This window comes from Camelus dromedarius, chromosome 15 (assembly GCF_036321535.1).
Source record: "Camelus dromedarius isolate mCamDro1 chromosome 15, mCamDro1.pat, whole genome shotgun sequence".
NCBI classification, from domain to species: domain Eukaryota; kingdom Metazoa; phylum Chordata; class Mammalia; order Artiodactyla; family Camelidae; genus Camelus; species Camelus dromedarius.
In genome coordinates this window covers 30,220,671-30,245,511 of record NC_087450.1, presented here as the reverse complement: position 1 = coordinate 30,245,511, position 24,841 = coordinate 30,220,671, and the positions used below count along the sequence as shown (strand labels likewise).

Here is a 24,841-nt window from a genome sequence, read left to right as displayed (position 1 = left end):
GCTCTGTGGGGTTTTGTGAGTGTTGGCTGAGATGGTCTGTGTGGAGCACGTAGCAAAGGGCCTGACACAGAGCGTGCGCTCTGAAACTATCGCTTGGTTTCTCAGACCTCACCCCAGAGCAAGCCCATCCTGGGCTATGACTCAGTGGGATGGTTTCCATCACCCAAGACCAGTTCCTGAACTCTGGGGGCTGGAGGTTGTTCGTGGGAGGGGGCCACTGCCTCTGACTTCTCCCACCACCTCCCCTGCCTTTCTGGTCTTGCAGCCGAGCTGTTCATTGAGCAGCAACACCTCAAGGAAGCGGGCTTCTGCATCCAGGAAGCGGCAGGCCTCTTCCCCACCTCGCACTCGGTACTCTACATGCGGGGCCAGCTGGCTGAGATGAAGGGCAGCTTGGAGGAGGCCAAGCAGCTGTACAAGGAGGCGCTCACGGTGAACCCCGATGGCGTGCGCATCATGCACAGCCTGGTGAGTCAGCCCCGCACCCCCTCAAATGCCCTGCAGCCACTGTTCCCTGGTGTCTTGGGGGAGTGGCTTCCTCCCTGCTCTACTATCTTTCTTATAGAAGCAGACCGTTCCCCTTCAGAGACTGTCTGCGTTGACGAAAAAATCTAGGAGGATTGGCTGTTACCTTTTGCTGTGTTTCTGTAAGGCCGTCTAGCCCTAGAGGTTGTCACTGTTACACATCAGATCCTTGCCCTGGAAACGCTAGACAAATACCAAAATGCCTTTTTTGGGGAGGCCTCCAGGCCCTCTCTAGTCACTGGGCTGCCTCCCCCATTTCAGAGGAGCTCCATGCCTCCTTGTGGGATTCAGGTGGTATCCTGGAACAGGCTGTCATGTCAGGCCCAACTTGAGCACCCTTTGAGAATGGCTCCGAGGGTGCCAATAGGGGCTGGCAGCCCCTAATCCTAGGACGTGGAGCCCAGGAGTTGGGTGCCCAGGGCTCAATGACTCTCCTGTGGGAAGGTTTGGAGGCTGGGGGCAGGATATTGGTGCTCTGGTCTTGGCTTTGCCATTCTCTTCCTGGGTGATCATGGGCAAGTCATCCCCTTCTCAGAACCTCAGTTTTACTTCCCTGTGCAGTGGGCATTCTCTGGTCCAGGGAACACCTCTCTGACAGGTGGTATAGTAGACCCCAGGTTTTTCTTTGCCTTCTTTAGCTGCTTTCAGAGAGGAGATACCAGGATAGGTGTAATGATCTCAAAGCGTACAGGCCTGCATTCGCACAGTGATTTTTGAGGTATCATTTAGGAGCCCACAGTTAGCGACACAGTCCTCTCCTGTTGCGGTCTGGGTTCCACATCAGATGTCCCACTGTGGGAGCTCTTTGAGGAGAACTGTCACGAGGGCATCACTGATGTCTGCCATATGGAGAACACAGAAGCATCCGGACAATGGCTCAGACAGCTGAAGGGTTGTCGTTGTTGAAAGGGGTCTGATTTGTTTAGGAGTAGAAGCTAAGAAGAGTTGGACGTCAACTCAGTTATCAGGAAAAATGGTTGAACTCATAGCATAGTCCAGGCACAAACTCAGGAATCACCTGGTGAGGATGTCGCCCAAAGAATGTAAATATCACGTGGGAGAGGAGCTCGACCAGGTCATCTTTACAAGGTCCCTGCTAACCCTGAAAGTCATTAAAAACAGGCCAGAACAGAGATTCCCTTTTCAGCCCTTATTCTCACTGCCCAACTTCTTAAAGGATTTCTGGCTCAGGCCCACGTGAGCGAGTGGTCAGAGTCAGGGAGAGGAAGCCCGCTCAGTGGCATCACACCTCGGCCCAGGTTCCCCTCCACGTGGCTCCCATTGCCTTCCAGTCTGCTTAGCAAATGTTTGGTTTTTGCAAGCCTCATCCTCCTTCCTCCTGCATTTCAGATATTAGCTCCTCTGATAAATGCCTCCCGGGAGGTCACATCCAGAAACTTGATTAGGGAGCTGGTGGGGAGGATGTGGGCTCTGTCCTCAGGCCTGCAGCCAGGCAGACGGCAGCTTCCTGCCATGCTCGTGGACTTGAGCCTGCCGTCTCAGTGCTGAAAACCTGACCAAATCCAATAACGAGTACAATTTTGAAGCAGCAGTGTACCGTTTTTCATTTATGCTTATTGTTTGTAGGTATTTTCTTGAAACTGAAGCAGTTTCCAAGGGTGGGTTTCCATGGTAACTGAATAGCTGTCCAGAGTGGCTCCCTACAGTTGTTTCTGAAGTGGTCCCTTTTCTCTTCCCGGGGTGCCTTGCTGATTTGATGCAATTGGAGCAAGGACTGCCCACTGTTAAAGTGACAAGCAACCAGAGGGCCAGTCGGCTCCAACGTGGGCAGTCCAGCCCCTTCTCACCCTCTCTTCTTGCCAGCATCCCACATGTATGCATAAAGAATAGCACACTGCAGGCCTGGGGAAGATTTACTAAGCACTCTTTTCCCAAAGACAGGCAAACACTTTGGCGTGCTGATCTCCAGCGTTCCCTGATCTACGTGTCTTCCCTGTACTGGCCTTAGATTCAGGACATCTGGGATCTAACCGTGGCCCTGGCCCTAATTCACTTGGGTGATGTAGGAAAAGATATGCTTGACTTTCATGCTTCTGATGTCTCCGTTTGTAAATGAATAATACTCTCTGTATTCCTAGACCAGCACTGTTCTAATCAAGTGAGGTGATGCACGTGAAAGTGCTTCTAAAAGCCTGCAGTGCAGTGTCAGAGAAAGCAAAACACAGCACGTGCGCTACCATGCCCCATGCTTCAGTCCCTCACCAGTGACAGGCATCACTAATCAGCACTTTTGCCCACCGATCACAGATGGGACTTTAGGATCTTTTTCATTGTGGTACTACGTGATGGGAGCTACTCTACCCATCGGTCTAAGCTTGCACTTCTGTAAGGGATTCATTGTAAAAATAGTAGAGAATCAGAGAGAGAGACATAGCAGTTGTCTCAGCTTTGTGAACTCCAGAGGTTGGTGCATCCTTGAAGAATTATCCAGAGCAAGGAATATGGAGGTGAACCGGTACCCCTCCCCACCTTAGAGTCATTGCCAAGGTAGGTTCCCAGGGAGGACATCCTGGTCTTATCACACCCTGTGGCTCTGTGAGGACATCAGCCTCTGATAGGTACGAGGAGAAGGGGATGCATGGCCACCCAAAGCCTGGGCTGGAAGAGCTCTGGGTCCCTCAGTGAGCCCTCTGATATGCTGGCTGAGTCCCGCTCTCTGAGGTCTGGGGAGAGGAGGGCAGAGCTAGACTCAGCTGGGTGGGTGCCACTTTCTGCCCTGCATTTCTCAGGGCGGGATGGTCAGATACCAGGAGGCTGGCCTTAGGGCCTCTCTGTGGCTGTGTACAGGAGATGGGACAGGAGATTTAGAGACCAGCTAGAGAAGAGCCTCTGGGAGGGAAGGCTGTTGCTTTCAGGACCCTGGTTCAGGCATCCAGGAACATGAACTTTGGCTCAGAAGTATGTTTTCTGCTCTCCCTGTCCTGCTGCCCTCCTGGCCCTCGGTGTAGGGGGACATAGGTTCCGGCTCCACCCTGGGCTCAGCTTAGGCAGGAAAGAGACACCTCCTTAGCAGTGCTGTGCCAGCAAAGAGGCCCCACTGTGCATGCAGCAGGGTCCCTCCAAGAGGATTCTGTGCTGTCAAGCTCTGGTCTCGCAGGCTGCCTCCTCCATCAGGCTCAGGCTCAGGCATGGCCAGGTGGCTTCAGGAGACTGCCAGAAGTGGAAAGAAAAAGGCATGTTCTCTGCCAATGGAAATGCCCAGTGAAAACCCAGGAGCAGGGCCTGATGGTCTCTGCCAGCTCAGTCTCCAGGTAGGTGGAAACCATACTCACTCAGCCTAGGTGTTAAGAACTTAGTTTTCTGGTAGAAGAATCTAGTTAAGAAGGAGAAACCTGAACTTTACCTGCCTGCCCCCGAGGAAACCTGAGAAAGGAAGCAGGGTCCTTCCCAAGATCAGCAGAGGAGTTGGCCCTCAGGTGACAGTGCTTTTCTGAGGCGGCTCCAGCAGCTTGGCTGAGAAGGGACCTCCAAGGGACCAGGTTTGCCTGGGGAAGGCAAGGAGCCCAGGATTGACTGATGGAGTCAAGTCACTGAGAGCCCTCCCAAGAAGGGGTTCCTTTGAGGTCACCTGACCTTGATGGTGGGAGGATCACACTAGCCCTGGCCATGACTGACTCACTCTCCCTGCTCTCTGCTGGGCTGAGTTGGGAGGGTGGGTGCTTTGGTGCAGCCTGTCTCACTGCAAGTGACAGCTTGAAAGCCTCAGCCAGGAGTAGGCAGGTGTGGCTATGTCCTTGCACCTGTGTCTGTGGGTGGCACCCCACCCTCCTCTCCCAAGGACAGATGCTGGGGGTAAAGTTTCCTGACCCCTCTCTGGCCAGGCTTCCCTGCTTCTCACTGGCCCCTGCCCCTGGTCATGCTTTCTTCTTGAGACAGAACTCCGGGCTCCTACTGCCCAGTCTCCCCAGAATGCTTTCCTTCTCAGGCAGCAGTGGGGGTACTGCCTTGCGTGAGCTTAGGCTCCTGTGATGTGGTTCCCATGGATGTGATTCCTAAAGTAGTCCTGGCCATGTGATCCGGCCTAGTCTCTCTCCAGATGCCCCTGGAAAGACAGTGTTTCTGTCATCCATTGCTCTCTGATGAGAGCTGGCGATGAACTATTCCCTTGTAATCTTTCCTTGCTCACAGAGTAGCTGTTGCTAAGTGGGTTTGGGGATCAAAGGTATGGCCACCCGCAGATGGCTCCAGAGCCTCTTGCCTCCCTCTCTCCAGACTGGGGCATGCCACTCCAGTCCCCAGAGGCTTCCCACTACCCTCACTCTCCCTCCCCAGCTTGGACAGGGCTCTGCCCCATCCAGCCCTGAGGTTCTGGGTAGAGCCTTTTGCTCCCGGAATCCAACCAGAAGGCTCTGCTCTCTTAAGGTCCAAGACGTGAACTCTGGCTGCACAGAGCTTCCCCAACCCTGCTTCCCTGACTGGCCCCATCCCCAATCCTGGAGAGTGGGACAGACTGGAGAGGTGACTCACCTGAGACAGACAGACAACCAGCCCTTGAGTTGTGGGGGCACTTGGAGATTACTTCCCTTCGCTGGTCAGTTTCTCTTTTATCAAATGGGGATAGTAATTCAGGCCTTTGTGACCTTAAGGGGTAATCTTAGGGCTCAGATGAGCTGGGAGTTGTGAAAAGATAAACCAACATTAGGTATTTTGGGTATCATTTGAGTAGCAGACGTGGTGGTGGGTAGCCTGAGCCCTACCTTTGACCGGGCAGCTTGACCTCACTGCTGTTGGGCGAGGGTCATGGGCCCAAATCTCCTTGTGCTGTTGGGTGGCCTATGGTGCCTGCACGGTGCTGAGAAAGCAGGAAGGAGGTGCTGAGCAGGGACTGGGGACCTCAGCTGCCTTTGGGGTCGCCTTTGGCACTGGTTTGCTGGGAGGGTTTTTAAGCCCCCAGTGTCAGAGCTGGCTCGTGCCTGGAGGTTGGAGCACAGCCTTCGAGTCTGACTGACCTGGACTTGGGTCCTGCTTTGCCTGTACTCACTGTTTAACCCTGGCCACGTTCGTCAACCTCTCAGAACCTCAGTGTCCTCGTCTGTAAAATAGGAATCGTGATGCCAAGCACCTAGGGCTCTGGTTAGAATGAGGTTTAAGAATTTTGTAAGCGAATGGCCCAGGGGCTGGGGTGACTTGGACATTTTTCATTTTGAAGTGGTTTTTTTTGCACTTTGTTTTGGGGGGAAGTAGTTAGGTTTTCTTATTTATTTCTTTATGGAGGTACTGGGGATTAAACTCAGGACCTCATGCATGCTAAGCATGCACTCTACCACTGAGCTATACCTTCCCCCTACATTTTTCATTTTGAAGTGTGGCACCCAGGCTAGGTTCAGACACTCTTGGTGTGCAGAGGCAAGTGGAAGCTCAGAGCAAAGGCCCAGACCACTCCATTCTCTCTGGGCCCACCTGCGACTCTGGCCTGGTGCCGAGGTACAGGACCTCAGCTCCAGCCGGCCTGTGGATGGGAGAAGAGTGTGCAGTGTGAGGCCAGGCTGCCCCGAGCCGAGAGTGAGGGCAGCCAGCCCAGTGGGCTCGAGTCTCGGTTGAGGGGGATCTGAGACCCACTCTTGCCATCTCGTACGTGGGGTGAGACTCTGCAGCTAAAGGGGTGTGCTGGGCCCAGAGGCTGCTAGAGAGGAGGGGCAGGGATGGCCAGGCCCTGGCAAGGCCCCGGATGGTCCTGCATTCTGGCTGGTAGTTGAGTTAGGCTGGTTCAGCCTTTGCTTCCTGACTTGAAGAGCATCTGAGATGTGAAACTCAGTGCCCGGCCTTCTGGATGTTCCCTGACACTGGATAGTACAGAGAACAGCCAGGTCTCTGGTTCCAGGACCTCCACCTGCTCCAGGCTGCTCCCCACTTGTTGACTTCCTGAGCTGGGGTGGGGGCTCAGAGACAGCCTGAGCGAACAGGGGGGTCTTGCACTGTGCTATGTAAGTGTGTGAAGAAGCTGTGTCCACACACAGCCTCTCATCAGTGGGGTCTGTGCCTGCCCCACCACCTCTAGTCGGGGCAGAATATTGCTTGTTTGGCAGGAAAATTCAATAGGAATGTCTTGGTGTGGTGGTTACATGGTGAGTTCTCTCTTCCTTGTCCATCCCTAGTCCTGCCTGAGGTCTGCATCCCCTGATGGGAAAGTGGAGGGTCACCGGGTTGGGGGGGGGGTTGCCCAGGCATCCTGTCAGCGTGGGCCTCACTGTCCAGAGGCCCCTCCCCAGCCCGCCTCATTCCCCGGCTGGCACAACCCCAGCACCTACCCTGAGCCCACATCCCAGGCTCATGAGGGTAGAGGTGGGTCCCCCTGCCTCTGACCCAGGATTCTAGGTGAACTTTAGGCTGGCAGTGGAGTCCTGAAACTCTAATGAAGTGGATAGGAAGCTGTCAGTGTCACAGACTCAGGTTAGAGCCATAGTTCAGCACTGGTGGCTTCATTTAGCCCGAGAGTCAGGGGTCGAATAGACTCATGTCTGGAGGCTGCAGCAGAGTCCAGCCCTTTCCTCTTGTGCAGAAGGCCAGTATACCCTCTGCCTCCGCTCAAAGGGGAGCATCTCCCAGGGGGCCCCGTCTCATTGCCCAGTCCCAGGGTGTTCACTTCCAGAACCCACAGTCTAGAGGCCTCGCTGCAGCCTCCTGGCCCCATGGGCCTGGCCATGCTCCAGGGTGAGCAGAGCCCCCAGATGGCCCAGAGCCTGAAACCCATGCTAGAAGGCTGGAGCAGGAAAGGTCCAGCTCCCTGCCTAGAGGTGGGGCTGGCAAGGGAGCCCCTCCAGGCTGTGACTCACCCTCTCACCCAGCCTGTGCTTGTCCCTGAGCCTGGCTGTGGGCCTCTGAAGACACACACCACCCCCAGCCGGCGGGTCCACTGGTGTTTTCCAGCACTCACCCGTGGAGGCCCCAGGAGGAGGAAGGCCGGCGTGAGTTCTTGCCACATGAGAAGCATAGCCACCCTGCTACCCCAGAAGACCCCCACCCAGCCTGGGCTCTCTCAGCAGGGGCCTCTTCCTATGAGAGCTGAGGGGAGCTCTTGGGGGGAGCTGTGAGCCAGATACTGGGGGTATCTGGAAGGAGCTGTCCCCACCCCCACAGGGAAATAGGACCAGCCTGTGGCCTTGGGGCTGCCCCAGCTCCAGAATGGATGTGGCGATGTGTGGGCTAAGTTCTCATCCTGGAGAGATTCCTTATTCCCAGTCTGGTTGGACAGGTTGAGGCTGACACACCTGGGAGAATCCCTGGTGCGGGGAGAGAGCCTCAGCTTGGCGGCAATGTGGGCCTCGCTGCAGGGTGTGTCGGTGCCCTGGGTGGGTGAAGGGAGGCAGCCTTCCTTGGCGCAGCCTCAGAGGTGGCCCCTCAGTCCCCAAGCAGGGGGCTCCAGGGTCCGGGAGGCGACAGCAGCCCCCTAGCTGATTCCCAGCTTCCCAGCTGGAAAGGCTGTTACAGAATCCCAGGAATGCGCCTTGAGCATAGAAAGAAAATTCCCAAAATAACTTCTATAAATACTTGAGGGGAGGGGTGGGGAGGGAGCTCTCAGCCTGGGCTGCAGCTGGCCTAGCACTACGGGCTGCTTCCCAGGGCAGCCCTCCCCACTGAAGAAGAAAAAGCTAGGACCCTCCTGCTACCCCTCTCCTCAGGGGGACAGTGTCCAGCACAGATTTAGTGAGATGGTATGCAGTGGTAATTCAGAAAAAGGCAGGCAGGACCCTTCTGCCCCTTCATCCCCATCCTAGGCTGCAGCCCCTGACCCCACCTGTACTTCTGCAGAGAACCTGGGTTCCTAACAGGGAGGGGTTTCCCTCAGGGTCTCCATACAAACCAGAGACCAGACCCCAGCGAGTGTGAGGCCCCTCAGGCTGCCTGCCTTTGTGGCAGGTCACTCAGTACATGGAAACACCCCTGCTGTGCCTGATTTTGCATCTAGGAACCCCCCACCCTGCTATCCTGTGGGGACTAGTGAAGCAGGCAGGAGCTAGGGTCCCTCAGTCTAGGAGAAATGGGGCAGGGATGGCGTTGGAGAACCCTCAGTAATGAAGCACAATCTCAAGGTGCTGGTGTGGGCAGAAGGTGCAGTCCACCAGGGAAGGCTTCCTGGGGCAGCAGGGTACCAGGCAGGTGAGAGGGGGCCAGAGGCTCACTTCTCCCTGAGCTCCAGGAAGGGAGGGAACAGGGAGTGGATGATGTTGGGAATTTCTGGGGGCTTTCCCCATAGCCCCGCTCCTTCCTGAGCAGCTGTAGTCACCCCGGCCCCATTATAGCCACGATACTTCATAAGCAACTTGCACTTCGTTCTAATCCCCGTGGGACTGCACGGCTGTGGCGTCTCCCAGGTCAGGTGTCAGAAGCTGAGAGTCACTCAGTGGGTCTGGTCTCCTCTCTCTACGTGGGTGCAGAGTAGGGAGGGGTCAGCATGGACTTTGAGATACGGGTTCTGTGTTTCCACCATCTCCTTGGGGCAGCTGGGGTTGGGGAGCTGCAGGCACAGGGCCGGGCCAGGGGCAGAGCAGGTGAGACGGTGCATCTTCCTGGGGCGGGGCCCCACCCAGTTGTCAGGCAGCAAACAGCTCCAAGTTGCTACCAAACATGAACTGAATGGGCTGGTGTCTCGGGCAGGTGGCAGCAGATCCTGTTACAGGCCCTGGGCCTCCAGGCCCCAGCCTGACCCCGGTGTCTCCTTTCAGGCTCTCAGGTCAGCACCCCAGGGTGTGGGGAACGTGATCCAACCCCACCCCAGCCCCTACTCTTCCCCCAGCAGAAGCCTTGCCCTCCAGCGAAATCAGCTCTTCTGCCCACTCCTCCCCAACCCAGGACCCTGTGCTCATCCTGGGGTCGCCTCCATGTGCTGTCTGCCCACCATGCGTCCCACTACACAACTGCAAATTCATCCTTGCAGAATCCTCATGCTAACCTACGAGGAAGGGCTGTTCTATTCCCCAGTTTACAGATAAGGAAATAGCAGCTCAGAGAAAATAGGCCACTTTCTCATGTCACAGCCCTGTCAGTGGCAGAGCTGGGATTCTAACCCGGGCCGGTCTTCCTCTACCCACAACACGCAGAGGAGCCTGCCGCAAACCTACTAAACAGAGGAAGACCAACATACACACACACACACACACACCCTGTTCAGCCACCGACACACCTGGCTCCTCCCCACACACCTCCATATGTCTTGAGATCAGGGATTTTCAAACTCATTGAAAAGAGTAGCCCTCTTTCCAAACAAGATCTCAGGTAGAAGCTCACTAGAGCCAAAGTGGTATGTAAAAGCCACTGCAGCCCCGCCCCCGCCCTGGGCCGCCTTCCCATCTGTCCTGTTGCTCCGCCATGGGCAGCACTAAGGGCTCAAACCTTCCATTTTTGGTGCTTAATTTTGGTGTCTGGCGGCTTGTTGTCTCGCCTTCTTACCCTCCTCCCTGCGGGCCCTGTTCCATCATGAATTGCTCAGGGTCCAGCTCCCAGGCCATGTGGGCAGAGCAACTTGGCCTGGAGCCCTGCTGGCCAGACTGGGCACTGACTGCCCTCTGGTCCTGAGCAGCCCTGAGTCAGCACTGCTCCTAGCTGGCCAGAGCCAGGGACCCTGCCTGAGGCTCCACCCAGCCCCTGCTTCTCCTGTTCTCCCCCATCCATCCCTGTGGTTCTCTGGGGACAGCTTCACCCTGGGATGAAGAGCTCCCCTGCCTTTCTTGATTCCTGGCCACCCGAGGGCCATCCAGTGCCTCCAGAGGGGCGGGGGGGCTTTCTTAGGGCTTCCTGAGTGCCATCTCTCCCTCTTGCCTAATTGGTCGTGTTCCAGGCCCTCAGAGGACTATGAAGTCAGGCGTATGCATCTTCCCTGGTGGGGTCTCCATAGCAACAAAAGGCCTAGCTCTGCGGAGTGCGGTGAGGAGGAAAATGTTCCAGCTAAAAATGTACACGGTCGTCAGTGGGTGGGCACCCAAGGCTCCAGGCACATAGATGGCAGCTCCCCACCCCAATCTTGGCCCCTGCCTGTCCAGGAAGTTGGTGATGTTCAGACTTTACCTCATATCTTTGAGCAAGAGGATGGCCCCCTGTGCTGCCATCCTGTGCCACCTTTGAGGGCTGGAACACAGATGCAACAGTGCAAAGCAGCCTTTCTAGGACTGGAGGCCAAAAGGGGGTCCTCGCCTCTCCCTCTGATCACCACCCTGTCCCCCTGCCTCCCCACACCCTTCCCAGTGTAGGTGGATGAGGATGTAGAGAGGACAGAGTGCCAGTTTCACTTCCCACCCTTTTTGTGACAATTCCTGTCACTTCCTCTGTCTCTCTGGTTGTTGAAGCCAAACATCAGGGCCAAACTTCCTGGGCAGCCCTGACCCCTCCCAGGGGCCCCCCTTTCGCCCAGCATCCACCCCTGGTCCCCGGCCATCTCACTCTCCTCCTGCGACTCTGACCTGCCTGGCCAGGCTGCGGGGAGCTTTAGGTTCCAGGAAGCCCAGCCACTGATGCGGGCACCAGAGCTGCCCATCCAACCCCCACAAGCTTGCGGTCCTCCCTCCGTTTGGAGAGTCCCAAGCCAGTAGCATCCACTCCTCAGTCTCACTCGCGGTGGGGGAGGACAGTGCCACAGTGCAGCACAAGGCCGTGGGGTGACAGGCCCGTCAACTTGAGCTCATGCATGCCAGACACCGTTCAGAGGCTTTGCACATACTGACTCATGTGAACTTAACCCTAGAGGTGGGCATGGCGGTCTTTGCCATTTGCAGCTGAGGAAAGTGAGGGCCAGAGACCGGTGACCTGCCCAGGTGTTAATGGAGCGACCCAACGCCAGGTCTGCTGACTGGAAGGCTCATCCCTTGGGGCCAGAGCTCCCCCAGTGGGTGACCCAGGATGCTGGGCTAGAAGCAAGGCTGGGACGGACACAGGTGGGATTTGCATGGGTCAAGGGCACGGTCACTTGTTCCTTCCAAAGCTTGAGATGTAGGACCCTCTCTGGCCTGTTTCCCCAATGGCGAGGATGCCCCTGTCCCCAGACAACCCTCACTCACCCCACCCTGTGTTTGCTCCCCAGGGTCTGATGCTGAGTCGGCTGGGCCATAAGAGTCTGGCCCAGAAGGTGCTGCGGGACGCCGTGGAGAGGCAGAGCACCTGCCATGAGGCGTGGCAGGGCCTGGGCGAGGTGCTGCAGGCCGAGGGCCAGAGCGAGGCCGCCGTCGACTGCTTCCTCACTGCCCTCGAGCTGGAGGCCAGCAGCCCAGTGCTTCCCTTCTCCATCATCCCCAGAGAGCTCTAACCCTGCTCGGCAGTGGCTGGGAAAGAGGGAGGGAGGGAGCTGCCCAGCATGGGTGGACAGACAGGCAGCAAGGAGCGTGGGTCTGGGGAGGTGCAGGGCCTCAGGGAAATACATCTCTAGGGAACACTTCTACAGGCTGCAGCCCTAGTTCTCCTCGCCTCCCCCACCCCGCCCCTGCTTCCCTCCAGGGCCAGCTGGGTCTAGGAGCTGCTCAGCTGGAGCTGGGTGGACCAGGTTTGCATCAAAAACAAATCCCTTGTTCCTTGGGACTCAGACAAGCATCATGGTATTTGTGAGCAAGGAAGTAGCTGGGAGGCCACATGGCCTCCCCAGTGTATCTGTGGCTCATCTAAATGTGCAGTAAGCCTCTGAGCCCCTCTCGACCCCCACCCCTCCACCTAGAAGCCCCTGTACTGTACCTGTCACTCTCCTTCAACTTCCCAGACCCTGGATTTCCTGGCTTTGCACAAGCTTTAGTCTAGAACCTCAGCTCTCTGCTCTCCCATGAGCGGCCCTTGGGCAGGGCCGAGAGGGTTCTCCTGGGTTCCTGCCTCAGCCCCTCAGGAGACAGTCTGCCTGAACCCTAAGTAACTTAGAGTCATGGTGACTGGACTTGTTCCCCAAGAGCACTGGTGGAGGAGTCTCACAGCTGTTCTTCACCCCCTGCCCCAGGCCTCTGTCTTGGGGAGCCCCCTGGCCCTCGTCTCACACCTTACTCTCAGGTCAGGTCCAGGGCAGTCCTGGCTTGAAGAATCTGCTGGCAAGTGAGAAGAGAGGGCAGACCTCTGGGTCCTCTCCCAGGTTTGGGGCCACGTGGCCTCCCAGCTAGCATTGCCCCTCTTTGTGTGTTGAGGCCAGTTGGGCCCCACTCTGTTCTTCCCCTCTGTTGCCAAGTGCCTTTGGGGCCTCTGGTGTCTGGCCAGGGGCACTGAGCTCAACCCTAAGCTTTCAGTTCTGCCCACCCGCATCTCCCTGGAGACGTGCCCCACCCAGCAGCCTCCTGCGGCCCTAGGCCTTAGCCCCCAGGACTCAGGATCCAAGCATGGCTGCTGGACCAACCCAGCCTTTCTAATGCTTTGCATCAACACCTCATTCCTAGAAGCCTTACTTTTCTGGGAAATGGGTACAATGCCAATCCCACGGGGCGTTATCATGTGGAGATGGGCAGTCTGTAAGAGTGGCCTTCATACATCTCCACCCACAACCTGTTTTCACCTCAGGCTTTCTTAGGTGACACAAGCACCGACTACCACTCTGGCAATTGGCTTCCCTCTGTCTGGGGCCAAATGGGGACTGTGATTAGAGACCCAAGGAGGAGCGAAGCCTGGCCCCTCTGGTTGAGCAGGCCTTTGTGTACTGACAGCCTTCTCTGCAGGGGTGCTGGGGGGGGTGTCTCCCCTGCTGGCTCCCCTAGCCTTGCTGCACGATGCTCTCAGAATTCTCCCGAGGAAGTCAGCCCCCACGGGCCTATCAGGGAAGTCCTTTTTTATCTGCACTCTGGGTTTTAGTTTTAAAGTTCCATTTGGTACATCTCTCATTTGAAGGTGTGGGGAAAGGTCGGGCGAGGGCTGCCCTGGTTTGTCAGAGCCCCATTTGTTCCTCGGAGGGGAGGGGCCATTGGAGACCCACCTGCTCCCAGCACTGGCTCAGCACTGCACAGCCCCAGTGCCTCCAGTGGGAGCCTGCACCTCCTGGCCTTCCCCTCCTGGCTGAGGGACATTGCAAGGACAGCAGCTCCTTCACCTCCTGGTTGAAGGATCCCTGTATGTGTATGTGTGTGTATAAATATATATATAATAGAGATATATTTTTTCTGGAATTCTATTAGAAAAAACTAAATAAGAAAAAGCAAGTGCTGTTGGTTTACCTTGGGATGGCCAAAGATGTTAGTAGTCAGTCCTTGGTAATAGGAAAAGGCAACAAATGCATTTTGACTTGAAGCATTCCATAGAGGAAGCCTCTGAAGGTTTCTCACAGCTCGAAACAAAGGTCTTGAATAAAGAGACCCTTGAAGGGAAAGTAGGTTTGTGTGAAGCAGTGTGTTCATTTATCTAACAGTTACCCCTGGAACAAGCCTTGGCTGAGCCTTAGAGAGGAGGCAGTATTGCTGGAGGAGAGAGGCCTGAGAGGTGGTGAAGGCGGGGGTGGGGGTACACAGAGGGGAGGGGACACCCACTGGGGAGATTGTGGTGAGGCTTTGGGTGACATGGCTCAAGCCTGGAGGTGGGTGGGAGGAGGCAGAGGGGTCCAGGCAGGGCCAGCTGAAGCGGGCCTCATTCTGGCCTGCCTCCTTCCCCTCAGGTGGGCCTTCAGAGCATTGCCGGAAGAGGCCGGGCCAGACCTGTCATCTGAACAGGAGAGCCCCTCCAAGGGCACTGCCAGTGGCACATCTTCCCCCAGGGGGAAGATCACGTCCAGATTAGCCACCAGCTCTGAGAAGTCCGTGCCAACACTCGTAAGTTATGCCGCATAAGTATGTGTGACATACTGGACGTGTTAGAAGACGCGCTTCTTCACGTGCCCCGAGGCTGCACCCACCCACTTGGAAGACGTTTGTCCTGAAGGCTGGCCTGGACAGAGCTGCCCACTCAGCACCCTGGCCTTCTCCACCCCGACCCCCCAGCCCTAGTCTCGGTGACAATTCTGCTGTCCTCGTGAGGAAGGGCCCTTCTTGGGGCTGTTGGGTGCCCCGCTTCTCTCTCACAGTGATACCGTTTTTTAGAAAACACACAGTCTTTAGTGATTTAACAATATCAGATTACTGGTCACACACCCTCACGCCTAGCTCACGGCCCCCTCGTGTGAGAATTAAAGGTCCTTTAGGCTATTGTGGTGTCACTTGTCTGCCAGCCTGGGAGAAGGGTCTAGAACAGCTCATCCTACAGGGAAGAGGACAGAGGGAATGTGCATGGAGGGAGGCGGGGGAGGCCTTCTGTTCCTGAGGAGGGCTTTGCTGAGCTGAGCTGACCTCAGGTTGGTCAGATGTTGGAAAGTGAAGCAGTGGTGGAGACCCAAGCGTTTCCTGACCTCCAGTTCCCCATCTGCAGACCCCTTATTCACACACAGCACAAGCCCTCACTGGAGAGGGAGGGGGCCAGCTCCATGTCCAATGCATTGCACCAGAATGAGGGCTGGGGTTTGGGGATAAGACTCGGGGTTGCACTGTCACCCCCGTGGACCTCCAGCCCACGGCCCTTCTGTATTGATAGTGTTTATCTGCAGGCACAAGTATGAGTGGAATTTCAGCTGCCACCACCACCCAGACTCCTTTCTGTTACCAAAGTACTCATTGTTGCATTCACACCCCTCACCCAAGCACTCAGATGTCATCACCATGCAAGTATTTCTTGGCCTTGATTGGGATGCATCCAGCCGAACAAACCTCCCCCAGCCCGTGCCACCAGCTCTTAATGACAAACCCCAGTCAGCGAGCCTCACACACAAGGACCTGTGAGACCAACCCACGTGGTGCTGACTCAAAGGATTCTAGAGGCTAGTGAGGTCCTAACACAAAAATATCCTGCTATCCGCTGCCAGAGATTCCTTTGACTCTTCACCAACCTCTTTCAGTTGCAAAAAGCAGAGACCCACTGGAGGTAACTCCAGGAAAGAGACAAGGGGAAGTTCCCTGGACCCCTAGGGCAGGAACTGGGGCCAAAGCAGCCGTCCATTGACTTTGCTGATGGAATCAGCACCCTGCCTGAGCTCAAAGGCCCAGCTCTATCACTGGCTGGCCCTGTGCCCTTGAGCAAGTCACTTAACCTCTCTGTGCCTGTCTCCTTGTCTGTCAAGTAAGAATAATCCTAGAATAGTACCCACTTTGTGGATTGTAATGATTGCAAAAGACATGGAAAGAGCCTGGAACAGTGCCTGGCCCGTGGTAACCGCGCGATAACAAGATACGTGTGTGATGATGTCTGTGCTCCACCTGCTCCATCCTCCTCTCCCTGCCGGCTGACTTTGCTCACTCAGAGAGGCTCCCATAGGACTACGTTCAGCCCACACACACCCTGATCTTCCACCTACAGTAGCGCCACAGCAACCCTCCTCTGCGCATCTTAGTTTAGAGTTTTGGATGAGAGGATCCCCTTGGTCACATTCGTTTTTCCACAGGTCACTAAGCAGTCAGCTGTGACCAGAGGGCACAGGCCTCAGGACACAAAATACGGCTGCTTGAGCAGCTAGAGTTCTGGGTGAGCAGTAACCAGGCCCCTTCTGAGGCCCTGCTTCAGTCCATCATCCCCTCAAGCCTTGCCCTCCCGGGCAATGGGTCCAAGGCAGGTCCCTCTGGAGGAACTCACGCTCCCTTGAGCACCTACCCCGTCCCCCATTATCGTCACCTTATGGTGCACTCATAGGGGCTCTGTCCTGCCTCTTCTCTTGATGACAGTGACAATGCTAACATTCTCCCTGCACTATGTTATGTATAAGGCTCTTAACTTACTTGTAAATTCTCCTATGTTGCTCGTTTGGTCATCAACATCCTAAGAAGTGGGTTTTGTCTCCCTGAAAGGTGATGAGATCCTGGTGCCTCCACTCACAGCCTGGGATATGGCAAGGCCTGAGAACCTAGGTCCTCACCCACGGAGCCGGCACCAGCTCACCGGCCGGTGGGAGAGAGGCAGGATGTGCCCATCACGGAGGCAGGATGACTCGTCTGGGGTACATGGACATGTGTATCACCAGGAGTCCTCTGTGCAAGTGTCACAGGGGCAGACAGAGGTCCAGAAGCCCTCCCCCTCTGCTGGCAGCTGCACCCCACAACTGGAGGCCCACGCTTCCAGTGGAGAAATGACTGATGTTCAATGCTGCCTGCCACGCTCGCCCCTTCTGCAGCTGGAGAGGAGGTTCCTTAAACAGAGATCACTCAAGAAGCTGCAAAGTCCTCCGAGAAGCAAGCAGGTTTTAGAGATGCCAGGCAGCCCAGAAACAAGAAGAGGTCACCGTGGGAGCTCTGCGCTGGGCCATGACCCCACTGCCCACCAGCCGACTGGACCACAGATTCAGAACCAAGTTCCTCCTCTGTGGACTGGCCCACAGCCTATGAGGTGACCTGGGCACCCGAGGCAGAGGCTCCCCAGACTGGCGGTGACCGTCACTGCTCGCTTACCCTCTTACTCATTCTCCTCCCCTCTTAACTGTCTCTTTGGAATTTGGCAAGAAGTCAGTCATTGTGGACCTCCTTTAAAACATATTTTTTTTTGAACCATTTGAGAATAGAATGCATAAATCATGCCCTTTACCCCTTAATACTTTAGTGTGTTTTTGCCAAGAACAAAGGTCCTTATCTTGCATAACAGCAGCAAGTAAACACATGAGGGGGGTTAACCTGACAGTAATTCTCTGCTCTCCCATCCATATGCCAGCTTGTCAGTACTGTTCTTTGGAGCACTGTCTTCCTCCAGCCCAGGATCACAGATTCCACTTAGTTGTCACATCTCTCTCGTCTCCTTTAATCTGGAAACTCTCTTTGCCTTTCACGACACTGACAGTGCTGATAGCTGCAGACTGTCTGGCCTCTGCCGTCTGAGTGTGAGACAGAGAAAGAGGGAGGCAGTTGGTGGTGGGAGCAGAGGCTGAAAAGCAGCAGAAGCCAAAGTTCAGAGAGAAGAAGGGAGAACAGCTGACTGGAACGGGCAGGAAGACAGAAGCAAAAACGCAGAGGAGGTGAATCTCCGTAGGACAGAGCTCGCCAATCAAAGGAAATGGATGCCCGTTTTCAGGGCAGCAAAAGATGACGGAAGCACGGGAGCTCCAGTCTATCCTGGATGACCTTCCCAGCTCCTGCAGCCTGACTCTGAAGTCAGGACTCCCACCTGATTCCTCTCACATTCCTTGCAGTGACCCCCTGACAACTTAAGGGACCCTGGGTGTGCCTTTTCCTGGTGGCCCTGCACATCCCCCGAGAGGCCACCCTCTCCTTCGTTCCCTGGGTCTCCTCTCCACGTGCCCCCCTGCAGACCAGCCTTTTGGGGGGCATGCACCAGGGCACCCACCTTTGGGAGGAGGGGCTCTGACCAGAAGCAAAGGGGCACAGGCAGACTCGGTGAGAGCCCATCTCACAGGGAGAAGTCAAGATGCAGGCAGGCGAGGCGGCCTGCCCAAGGCCCCCAGGCGTTCTAGAACCTCTGTTTAGCGCACTCCTCGTGGGACACCCACCCACCAGAGGAGGAGCATGTACACTGAAATGGGGGTCAGAATAGGTGTGGGGGGACACTGCAAAGAGGAACTGGCCTCAGGTGTCAGCTGTGACACCTGAGCCAGTCCTTTGTCTGCATAAAGGTCAGAGAACAGATGACTTCCCTAGCAACCTGTCCTCAGGTCCCAACAGCCTGGGCAATCTCTGTAACTGTGAGCTCAATCACTTCAGCTTGGGCCCAAAAGGAAGAGGCTACTGCAAGCTCCCTGTCACCTGTCTGGTGCCCAGGAGCCTGCTGCTCACTACCCCACCCCACAACAAGGCCCCCGGCTCAGTGGCCATGGGTGGCGGCACCCTACACAGTTTACACCCCCCGCCCCTGAGAGCACCCTGCCAACGGTGCAGGGGCTTCAACAGCCTGGCCCAGTGCAGGCTGGTGTTAGCCCACAGAGGGCCCTTGCGGTCAGGGCCCTCTCCTCCATCCAGACAGCTCCTCTTTTGAATTGGGAAAAACACCCTCCTGGGTCCTTGCCCTCTCTCCTTCCTCCTGTCAATCTGCCAGGTCTCCTGTGGCCTCAGTGACCCACGCCCTCCCATGTCCACTCCACTCCTGCAGGGCCTCTTCCCAGAATTTAAGACCCAGTCCCAGTTCCCACACCTTCCAGAAGTTTCTCTCCTTCCTCCCCACCTCCCATCACTCATCTCATGGGGCCCTTGTGCTTTGTCAGAACACCCAGGCTGGCACAGGCCCTGAGGGTTCTGCTTCCTGGGTGCAATCCCCACATCCCACACGCCCGGGCTCAGCCACACCTATGTGTGCCCTCATGAGGGGGGGCACCAGCTGGGCTCTAGGGAGGCTCTCCGGCTACTGGGAGGCTTGGGGTACAAATGTGGAGTGAGGCCACCTTGGCCCCATCCACAGGCTGACCTTAGCCTTCCCTCTGGCCCAGCCCACACACCATCCCAGCGCTTGACCCTGGTGGTGTCTGCGACGGGGCTCTGCAGAGAGGCCTCAGCTCCCGAGTCTACATGGCTGCTCAAGGACAGTTGGTCTCAATTCATTATATTTTCTTAATAAAGTTACACATATGCTTAATCCCACCCTATAAATTATTTAAGAAATACATACACATCATCACCAGTAGGATCTTTATCTACACTATAGATATGTGAGTCATTAAACACAACTTTCCAGAAGCTTCATTTCCATTTCCATGTAAGATAGAGCACATTTAAAATTTTGGAATAACGTGGCCATTGGAGATTTTATCTGGAGCCATAAGCATCATTTGTAAAATATTAGGAGAGTTCTCTGCCCACCCAGTCCCATTCCCCATCATGTCACTTTTATCATGACTGCTTTTTAAGTGACCTGTAGAGAGTTTGTTTATAATACCTTATACCAGTAATCTTAACATCAAATCTCCAGGAATGATTTCTAAATCAGTACTAAATTTCTTTACCTCATCTTTTTAGAAACTTATTTCATCAGACAACTTTTGTCAGCATCCAACACCAAAAATGGCTGAGGTTATTCAAGCTAACAGCCCTTCCTTAGACAATTCTTTGTGGTTCAAAATAATCAAACTTCCATGATATAACAGACTTTATGAAATAAAAAACACCACAAATAGCCAAAACAATCTTGAGAAAGAAGTACAAAACTAGAAATATCATACTCCCTGCCTTCAGTCTATACAAAAAAAGCTGCAGTATCAAAACAGCATGGTACTGGCATTAAAACAGACACATAGATCAAGGGAACAGAACACAGAGCCCAGAAATAAACCCACACACTTATGGTCAATAAATCTACAACAAAGGAAGCAAGAATATACAATGGGAAAAGACAGTCTCTTCAGTAAGTGGTGCTGGGAAAACTGGGCAGCTACATGTAAAAGAATGAAATTAGAACATTTTCCCACACCATATACAAAAATAAATTCAAAATGGCTTAAAGATTTAAACACAAGACATAATAAATCTCCTGGAAGAAAACATAGGCAAAACATTATCTCACATACATCTCAGCCATGTTCTCCTAGGGCAGTCTACCAAAGCAATAGAAAAAAAAGCAAAAATAAACAAATGGGACCTAATTAAACTTACAAGCTTTTGCACAGTAAAGGAAACCATAAGCAAAACAAAATGACAACCTACGGAATGGGAGAAAATATTTGCAAATGATGCAACTGACAAAGGCTTAATTTCCAGAATATACAAACAGCTTATACAACTTAAAAAAACAAACAACCCAATCCAAAAACGGGCAGAAGACCTAAACAAGCAATTCTCCAATGAAGACATACGAATGGCCAATTGGCACATGAAAAAATGTTTAATATCGCTAATTATCAGAGAAATGCAAATCTAAACTGCAATGAGGTATCACCTCACACCAGTCAGAATGGCCATCATTCAAAAGTCCACAAATGATAAATGCTAGAGAGGGTGTGGAGAAAAGGGAACCCTCCTACACTGTTGGTGGGAATGCAGTTTTGTGCAGCCATTATGGAAAACAGTATAGAGATTCCTCAAAAGACTGAAAACAGACTTACCATATGACCCAGCAATCCCACTCCTGGGCATATATCCAAAGGGAACCTTAATTCAAAAAGATGCCTGCACCCCAATGCTCATAGCAGCACTATTTACAATAGCCAAGACAAGGAAACAACCTAAATGTCCATCGACAGATGACTGGATAAAGAAATTGTGGTATATTTATACAATGGAATACTACTCAGCCATAAAAACCGACAACATAATGCCATTTGCAGCAACATGGATGGTCCTAGAGAACGTCATTCTAAGTGAACTAAGCCAGAAAGAGAAAAATACCATGTGATATCACTCATATGTAGAATCTAAAAACAAAAAAGACAAATGAACATATATAAAACAGAAACAGACTCACAAACATAGAATACAGACTTGTGGTTGCCAATGGGGAGGAATAAACTGGGAGTTCAAGATTCACAGATACTGACTAGTATACATAAAATAGATAAACAAGTTTATACTGTATAGCACAGGGAAATACATTCAATATCTTGTAGTAGCTTACAGTGAAAAATAATATGAAAATGAATATATGTATATTCATGTATGACTGAAGAATTGTGCTGTGCACCAGAAATTGATAACACTGTAAACTGACTATACCTCAATTAAAAAATTTTTTTAATCTCAAAATGGGTTAATGATCTAAATGCAAGATCAGAAACCATAAGACTTCTAGAAGAAATTATAGGCAGAACACTCCTTGACATAAATCTCTGCAATATTGTTTTTGGATCTGTCTCTGAAGGCAAAAGAAACAAAAGCAAAAATAAACAAATGGGACCTAATTAAACATAAAAGCTTTTGCACAGCAAAGGAAACTATCGACCAAACGAAAAAACAACCTACGGAATCGGAGAAAATATTTGCAAATGATATGACCAGCAAAGGGTTAACATCTAAAATATATAAACAGCTCATACAACTCAACATCAAAAAAAAAAAAACCCTGATTAAAAAATGGGCAGAAGACCTGAATAGACATTTTTCCAAAGAAGATATACAGATGGCAAACAGGCACATGAAAAAGATCTTCAGCATCACTAATCACCAGAGAAATGCAAATTAAAAGCCCAATGAGATATCACCTCACACCTGTCAAGATGGTTTATCATCAAAAAGAACACAAATAACAAATGCTGGCAAAGACATGGAGAAAAGGGAACTCTTATACACTGTTCCACATACTGTGGAAAATAGTATGGAGGTTTCTCAAAAAACTAAAAGTAAATGACCCAGCAATTCTATTTCTGGATATGTACCTGAAAAAAATGAAAAACACTGATTCAAAAATATATATGCATCCCAATGTTCATAGCAGCATTATTTACAGTTGCCAAGATATGGAAGCCACCTAGGTGTCCATCAACAGGTGCATGGATAAAGATATGGTATATACACAGAATAGAATACTATTCAGCCATAAAAAGAAAGCTTGCCATTTGCAACAACATGGATTGACTTGGAAGGTATTATGCTTAGTGAAATATGCCAGACAGAGAAAGACAAAAACTGTATGATATCACTTATATGTGGAATATAAAAAATAAACTAGTGAATATAACAAAAAAGAGACTCACAGATATAGAGAAAAAACTGTGGTTACTAGTGGGAAGAGACACCAGAAGGGTAGGTAGGGGATTAAAAGGTACAAACTGCTATGTATAAATTATGTATATGGATATATAGTACAACACAGGAAATACAGCCAGTATTTTATAATAGCCATAAATGGAGTATAACCTTTAAAAATTGTGAATCACTATGTTGTACACCTGAAACATATAATATTGTACAAACTATACCTCAATTTACAAAAAGACTATATAAAGTTACTCTATTTCCTGAAGGATAATTGTGTATCTTGGAGCATAATGATATATATCATTCATTGAGCATCTACTATGTGCTAATACTGCACTAGGCACTGGGAGATTCACAGATGCCCCAGTAGATCCCAACTTTATGATCTTGGAGCCCACAGTCCAACGCTGGTCTCAGGAAAGGATCTAGGGGCTGCTGGAGCACTTAGGAGAGGCACCAACCAGCTTGGGCAAGACTGGGGAAGGTGTTTGCAGTTAGCACATGAAGGGCAAGGAGAGAGTAGTATTTCAGGCAAAAGGATGCCTCATTCCCTATCCCAGCTGCAATTTAGATAGCTGGTGTGGAATACTGAATAATGTCCCCCCAGAGGTGTCTGTGTTCTAATCCCCAGAACCTGTAAATACATTCTCTCACATGGTAAAGGGACTTTGCAAATGTGATTAAGTTAAGGGCCTCGAGATGGGGAGATTGTCTGTACGATCCAGGTGAGCCCAGTATAATAACAAGGATCCTTACAAGAGGAAAACAGGAGGGGCAGATTCAGGAGCAGATGTGATCGTGGAAGCAGGAGTTTGCAGTGATCTGAGGAAGGGACCATGAGCAAAGAATGCAGGTGATCTCTAGAAGCTGAGAAAGACAAGAAAGCAGATTCTCCTCTCAGAGCTTCCAGAAAGAGGCTCCTTCTGGAACCAGCCTGCAAACACCTTGATTTTAGCCCAGTGAGACTGACTTTGGGACTTCTGACCTCCAGAACCATAAGAGAATAAATTTGTGTTATTTCCGTAGACTGTTGCTTAAAACTTGTTACAGCAGCCATGGGAAACTTAATACAGACAGTTTGGTTAAAGAGCTACCCTGAGCACAGGGTTGGGCACACAGGGTCAAAGGGTAGTCTGCCGTCCAGCTCCCGTGCCCAGACCAGGAGGGGTTGAGGATTAGAAGCCTAAACAGGCATGGCCCATGTTTCTAGGTGTCCCCTCTGGCCCTACTGGATAAAGGAAGTTCCAGCAACCTCCTTTCCCCTTGATGGCCTTCAGTTATCATGCAGGACCTCTGAGCCCTGGAACTTCAGAAAGGAAGCAAGGGGACAAAGGCCAGTCCTCATCAAGCCCTGAGCTCCGTTTGTGACCACACAGCTCCAGCACACTGCCTTTCTGTCCCACCCTGTCCCCTCCTGGGCCACTCAGTTCCATTCCCTGCCTCCTGCCCCCGCCAAGCCCACTCTGGTGATCAGAGATGCAGCGTCACTGGGCCTGAGCCCCTCTTCCTGCCCACAGTTCTCGGAGACTAAGCCACATCCCCACCCAAAGCAGCCCCGCTGCTACCTCCCACCCCTGGTTGGGCTTCTAGGAGGGTAACACCTGTTTCTGAGCTCTAATACAACCAGGGGTGTTGTCAACGGGCAACAAGGAGCACCTGCTGGGAAACATCTCCACACATGCATCGCCCCCCCACCCCCACCCCGGGGCCTTCCCTTCCTCTGGCTCCTCCTCCTTCCTGACTTCTCCCCCAACATCCGAGCCTCCATCAGCCCTGGTGCCTTCTGCCACTCAGCGTTGTCTCTTCTCTGGGAACACGGCACATGAGCTGCATCTCTGGCATTGGCCCCAACAAGCCCACCCAGCCCCTGCAGCCGTGAATTCAAAGCCCAAATCCCTCCCTTTGGGCCTGGCAGACTCTGCACGCCGACAGCCCTGCCCTTGGCCAAAACCACAGATCTGTGAGGAGCCCAGCCTAGTCAGACTGGGTTCCAGCCCGCTGACCTCTCTACGCAGAAGGACCTCCAGCGGTAGCCCTCCAGGAACTCGCTTCACCCAGACCATCCGGCCCAGGGCCAACCTCGTCTCTTAGGACTCAGCCAGGTGCTTAGGCCAAACTCTTCCTCACAGCTAGAGAGCCACTTCCTGGGGCCACGGCCCTGTCTTCTTAAACCTTTAGGGGTGGGATAATTACCTGTGGCCCCGCCCAGACTTATTGGTGATTGGTGTCTTCATACCATTTCAGCAGCAGTTCTCAATCTTGATTGATTATTGGAATCACCTGGGGTGGGAATGGGCCTGGGTTGGAGGAGCACTTAAAAAAAAAAAAACTGAATTCTACCCCCCAAGAGATTTTGATGTGATCTGCCTGGGAGCTGCCAGGCACCCAGTTTTTTGTTTTTGTTTTTGTTTTTGTTTTTGTTTTTGTTTTTGTTTTTTGCAGGTCAGGGATGGGGAAAGGTAATTAGATTTTTATTTATTTTTAATGGAGGTACTGGGGATTGAACCTAGGACCTTGTGCACACAAAGCACACACTCTACCACTGAGCTATACCCTCCCTGCCAGGCACTGAGATTTTTAGTCTCCCCAGGGGATTCAAAAATATAGCTTAGAACAACTGATTCTGAACTTGTAGAATTTGAACTGTATTTTCAAGATAATAGGGCTTTCAAAGTAATCCTAGGTGCAGGGACCGGAGTCCAGGCAGCTCTGTGTGGCATCGAGGCAGGTGGCATCGAGCAGGTGAGAGGTGATGCTGGAGACAGAGTCGGTCACCT

At 52.7% G+C, this 24,841-nt stretch overlaps 1 protein-coding gene and 1 non-coding gene across 5 annotated transcripts in view; one reads left to right on the top strand and one right to left on the bottom strand.

Moving 5' to 3' along the window:
* The window catches only part of TTC7A (tetratricopeptide repeat domain 7A), a 117,053-nt gene extending 103,252 nt beyond the window's left edge, over positions 1-13,801 (top strand). For 3 of the 4 annotated variants that reach the window (XM_010984035.3, XM_064494521.1, XM_031466962.2), the window contains 2 exons: positions 266-468; positions 11,558-13,801. In XM_010984035.3, the coding sequence (XP_010982337.2) occupies positions 266-468; positions 11,558-11,779 (425 nt within the window). In that variant the 3' untranslated portion in view covers positions 11,780-13,801. The remainder of the gene's footprint in view (positions 1-265; positions 469-11,557) is intronic. The other variant, XM_031466961.2, reaches the window with a different exon arrangement.
* Positions 13,802-24,549: 10,748 nt separating this feature from the next.
* TRNAT-UGU (transfer RNA threonine (anticodon UGU)) lies at positions 24,550-24,622 on the bottom strand. Its single transcript has one exon. It is a non-coding gene; the product is annotated as a tRNA-Thr (tRNA).
* Positions 24,623-24,841: the final 219 nt, after the last annotated feature.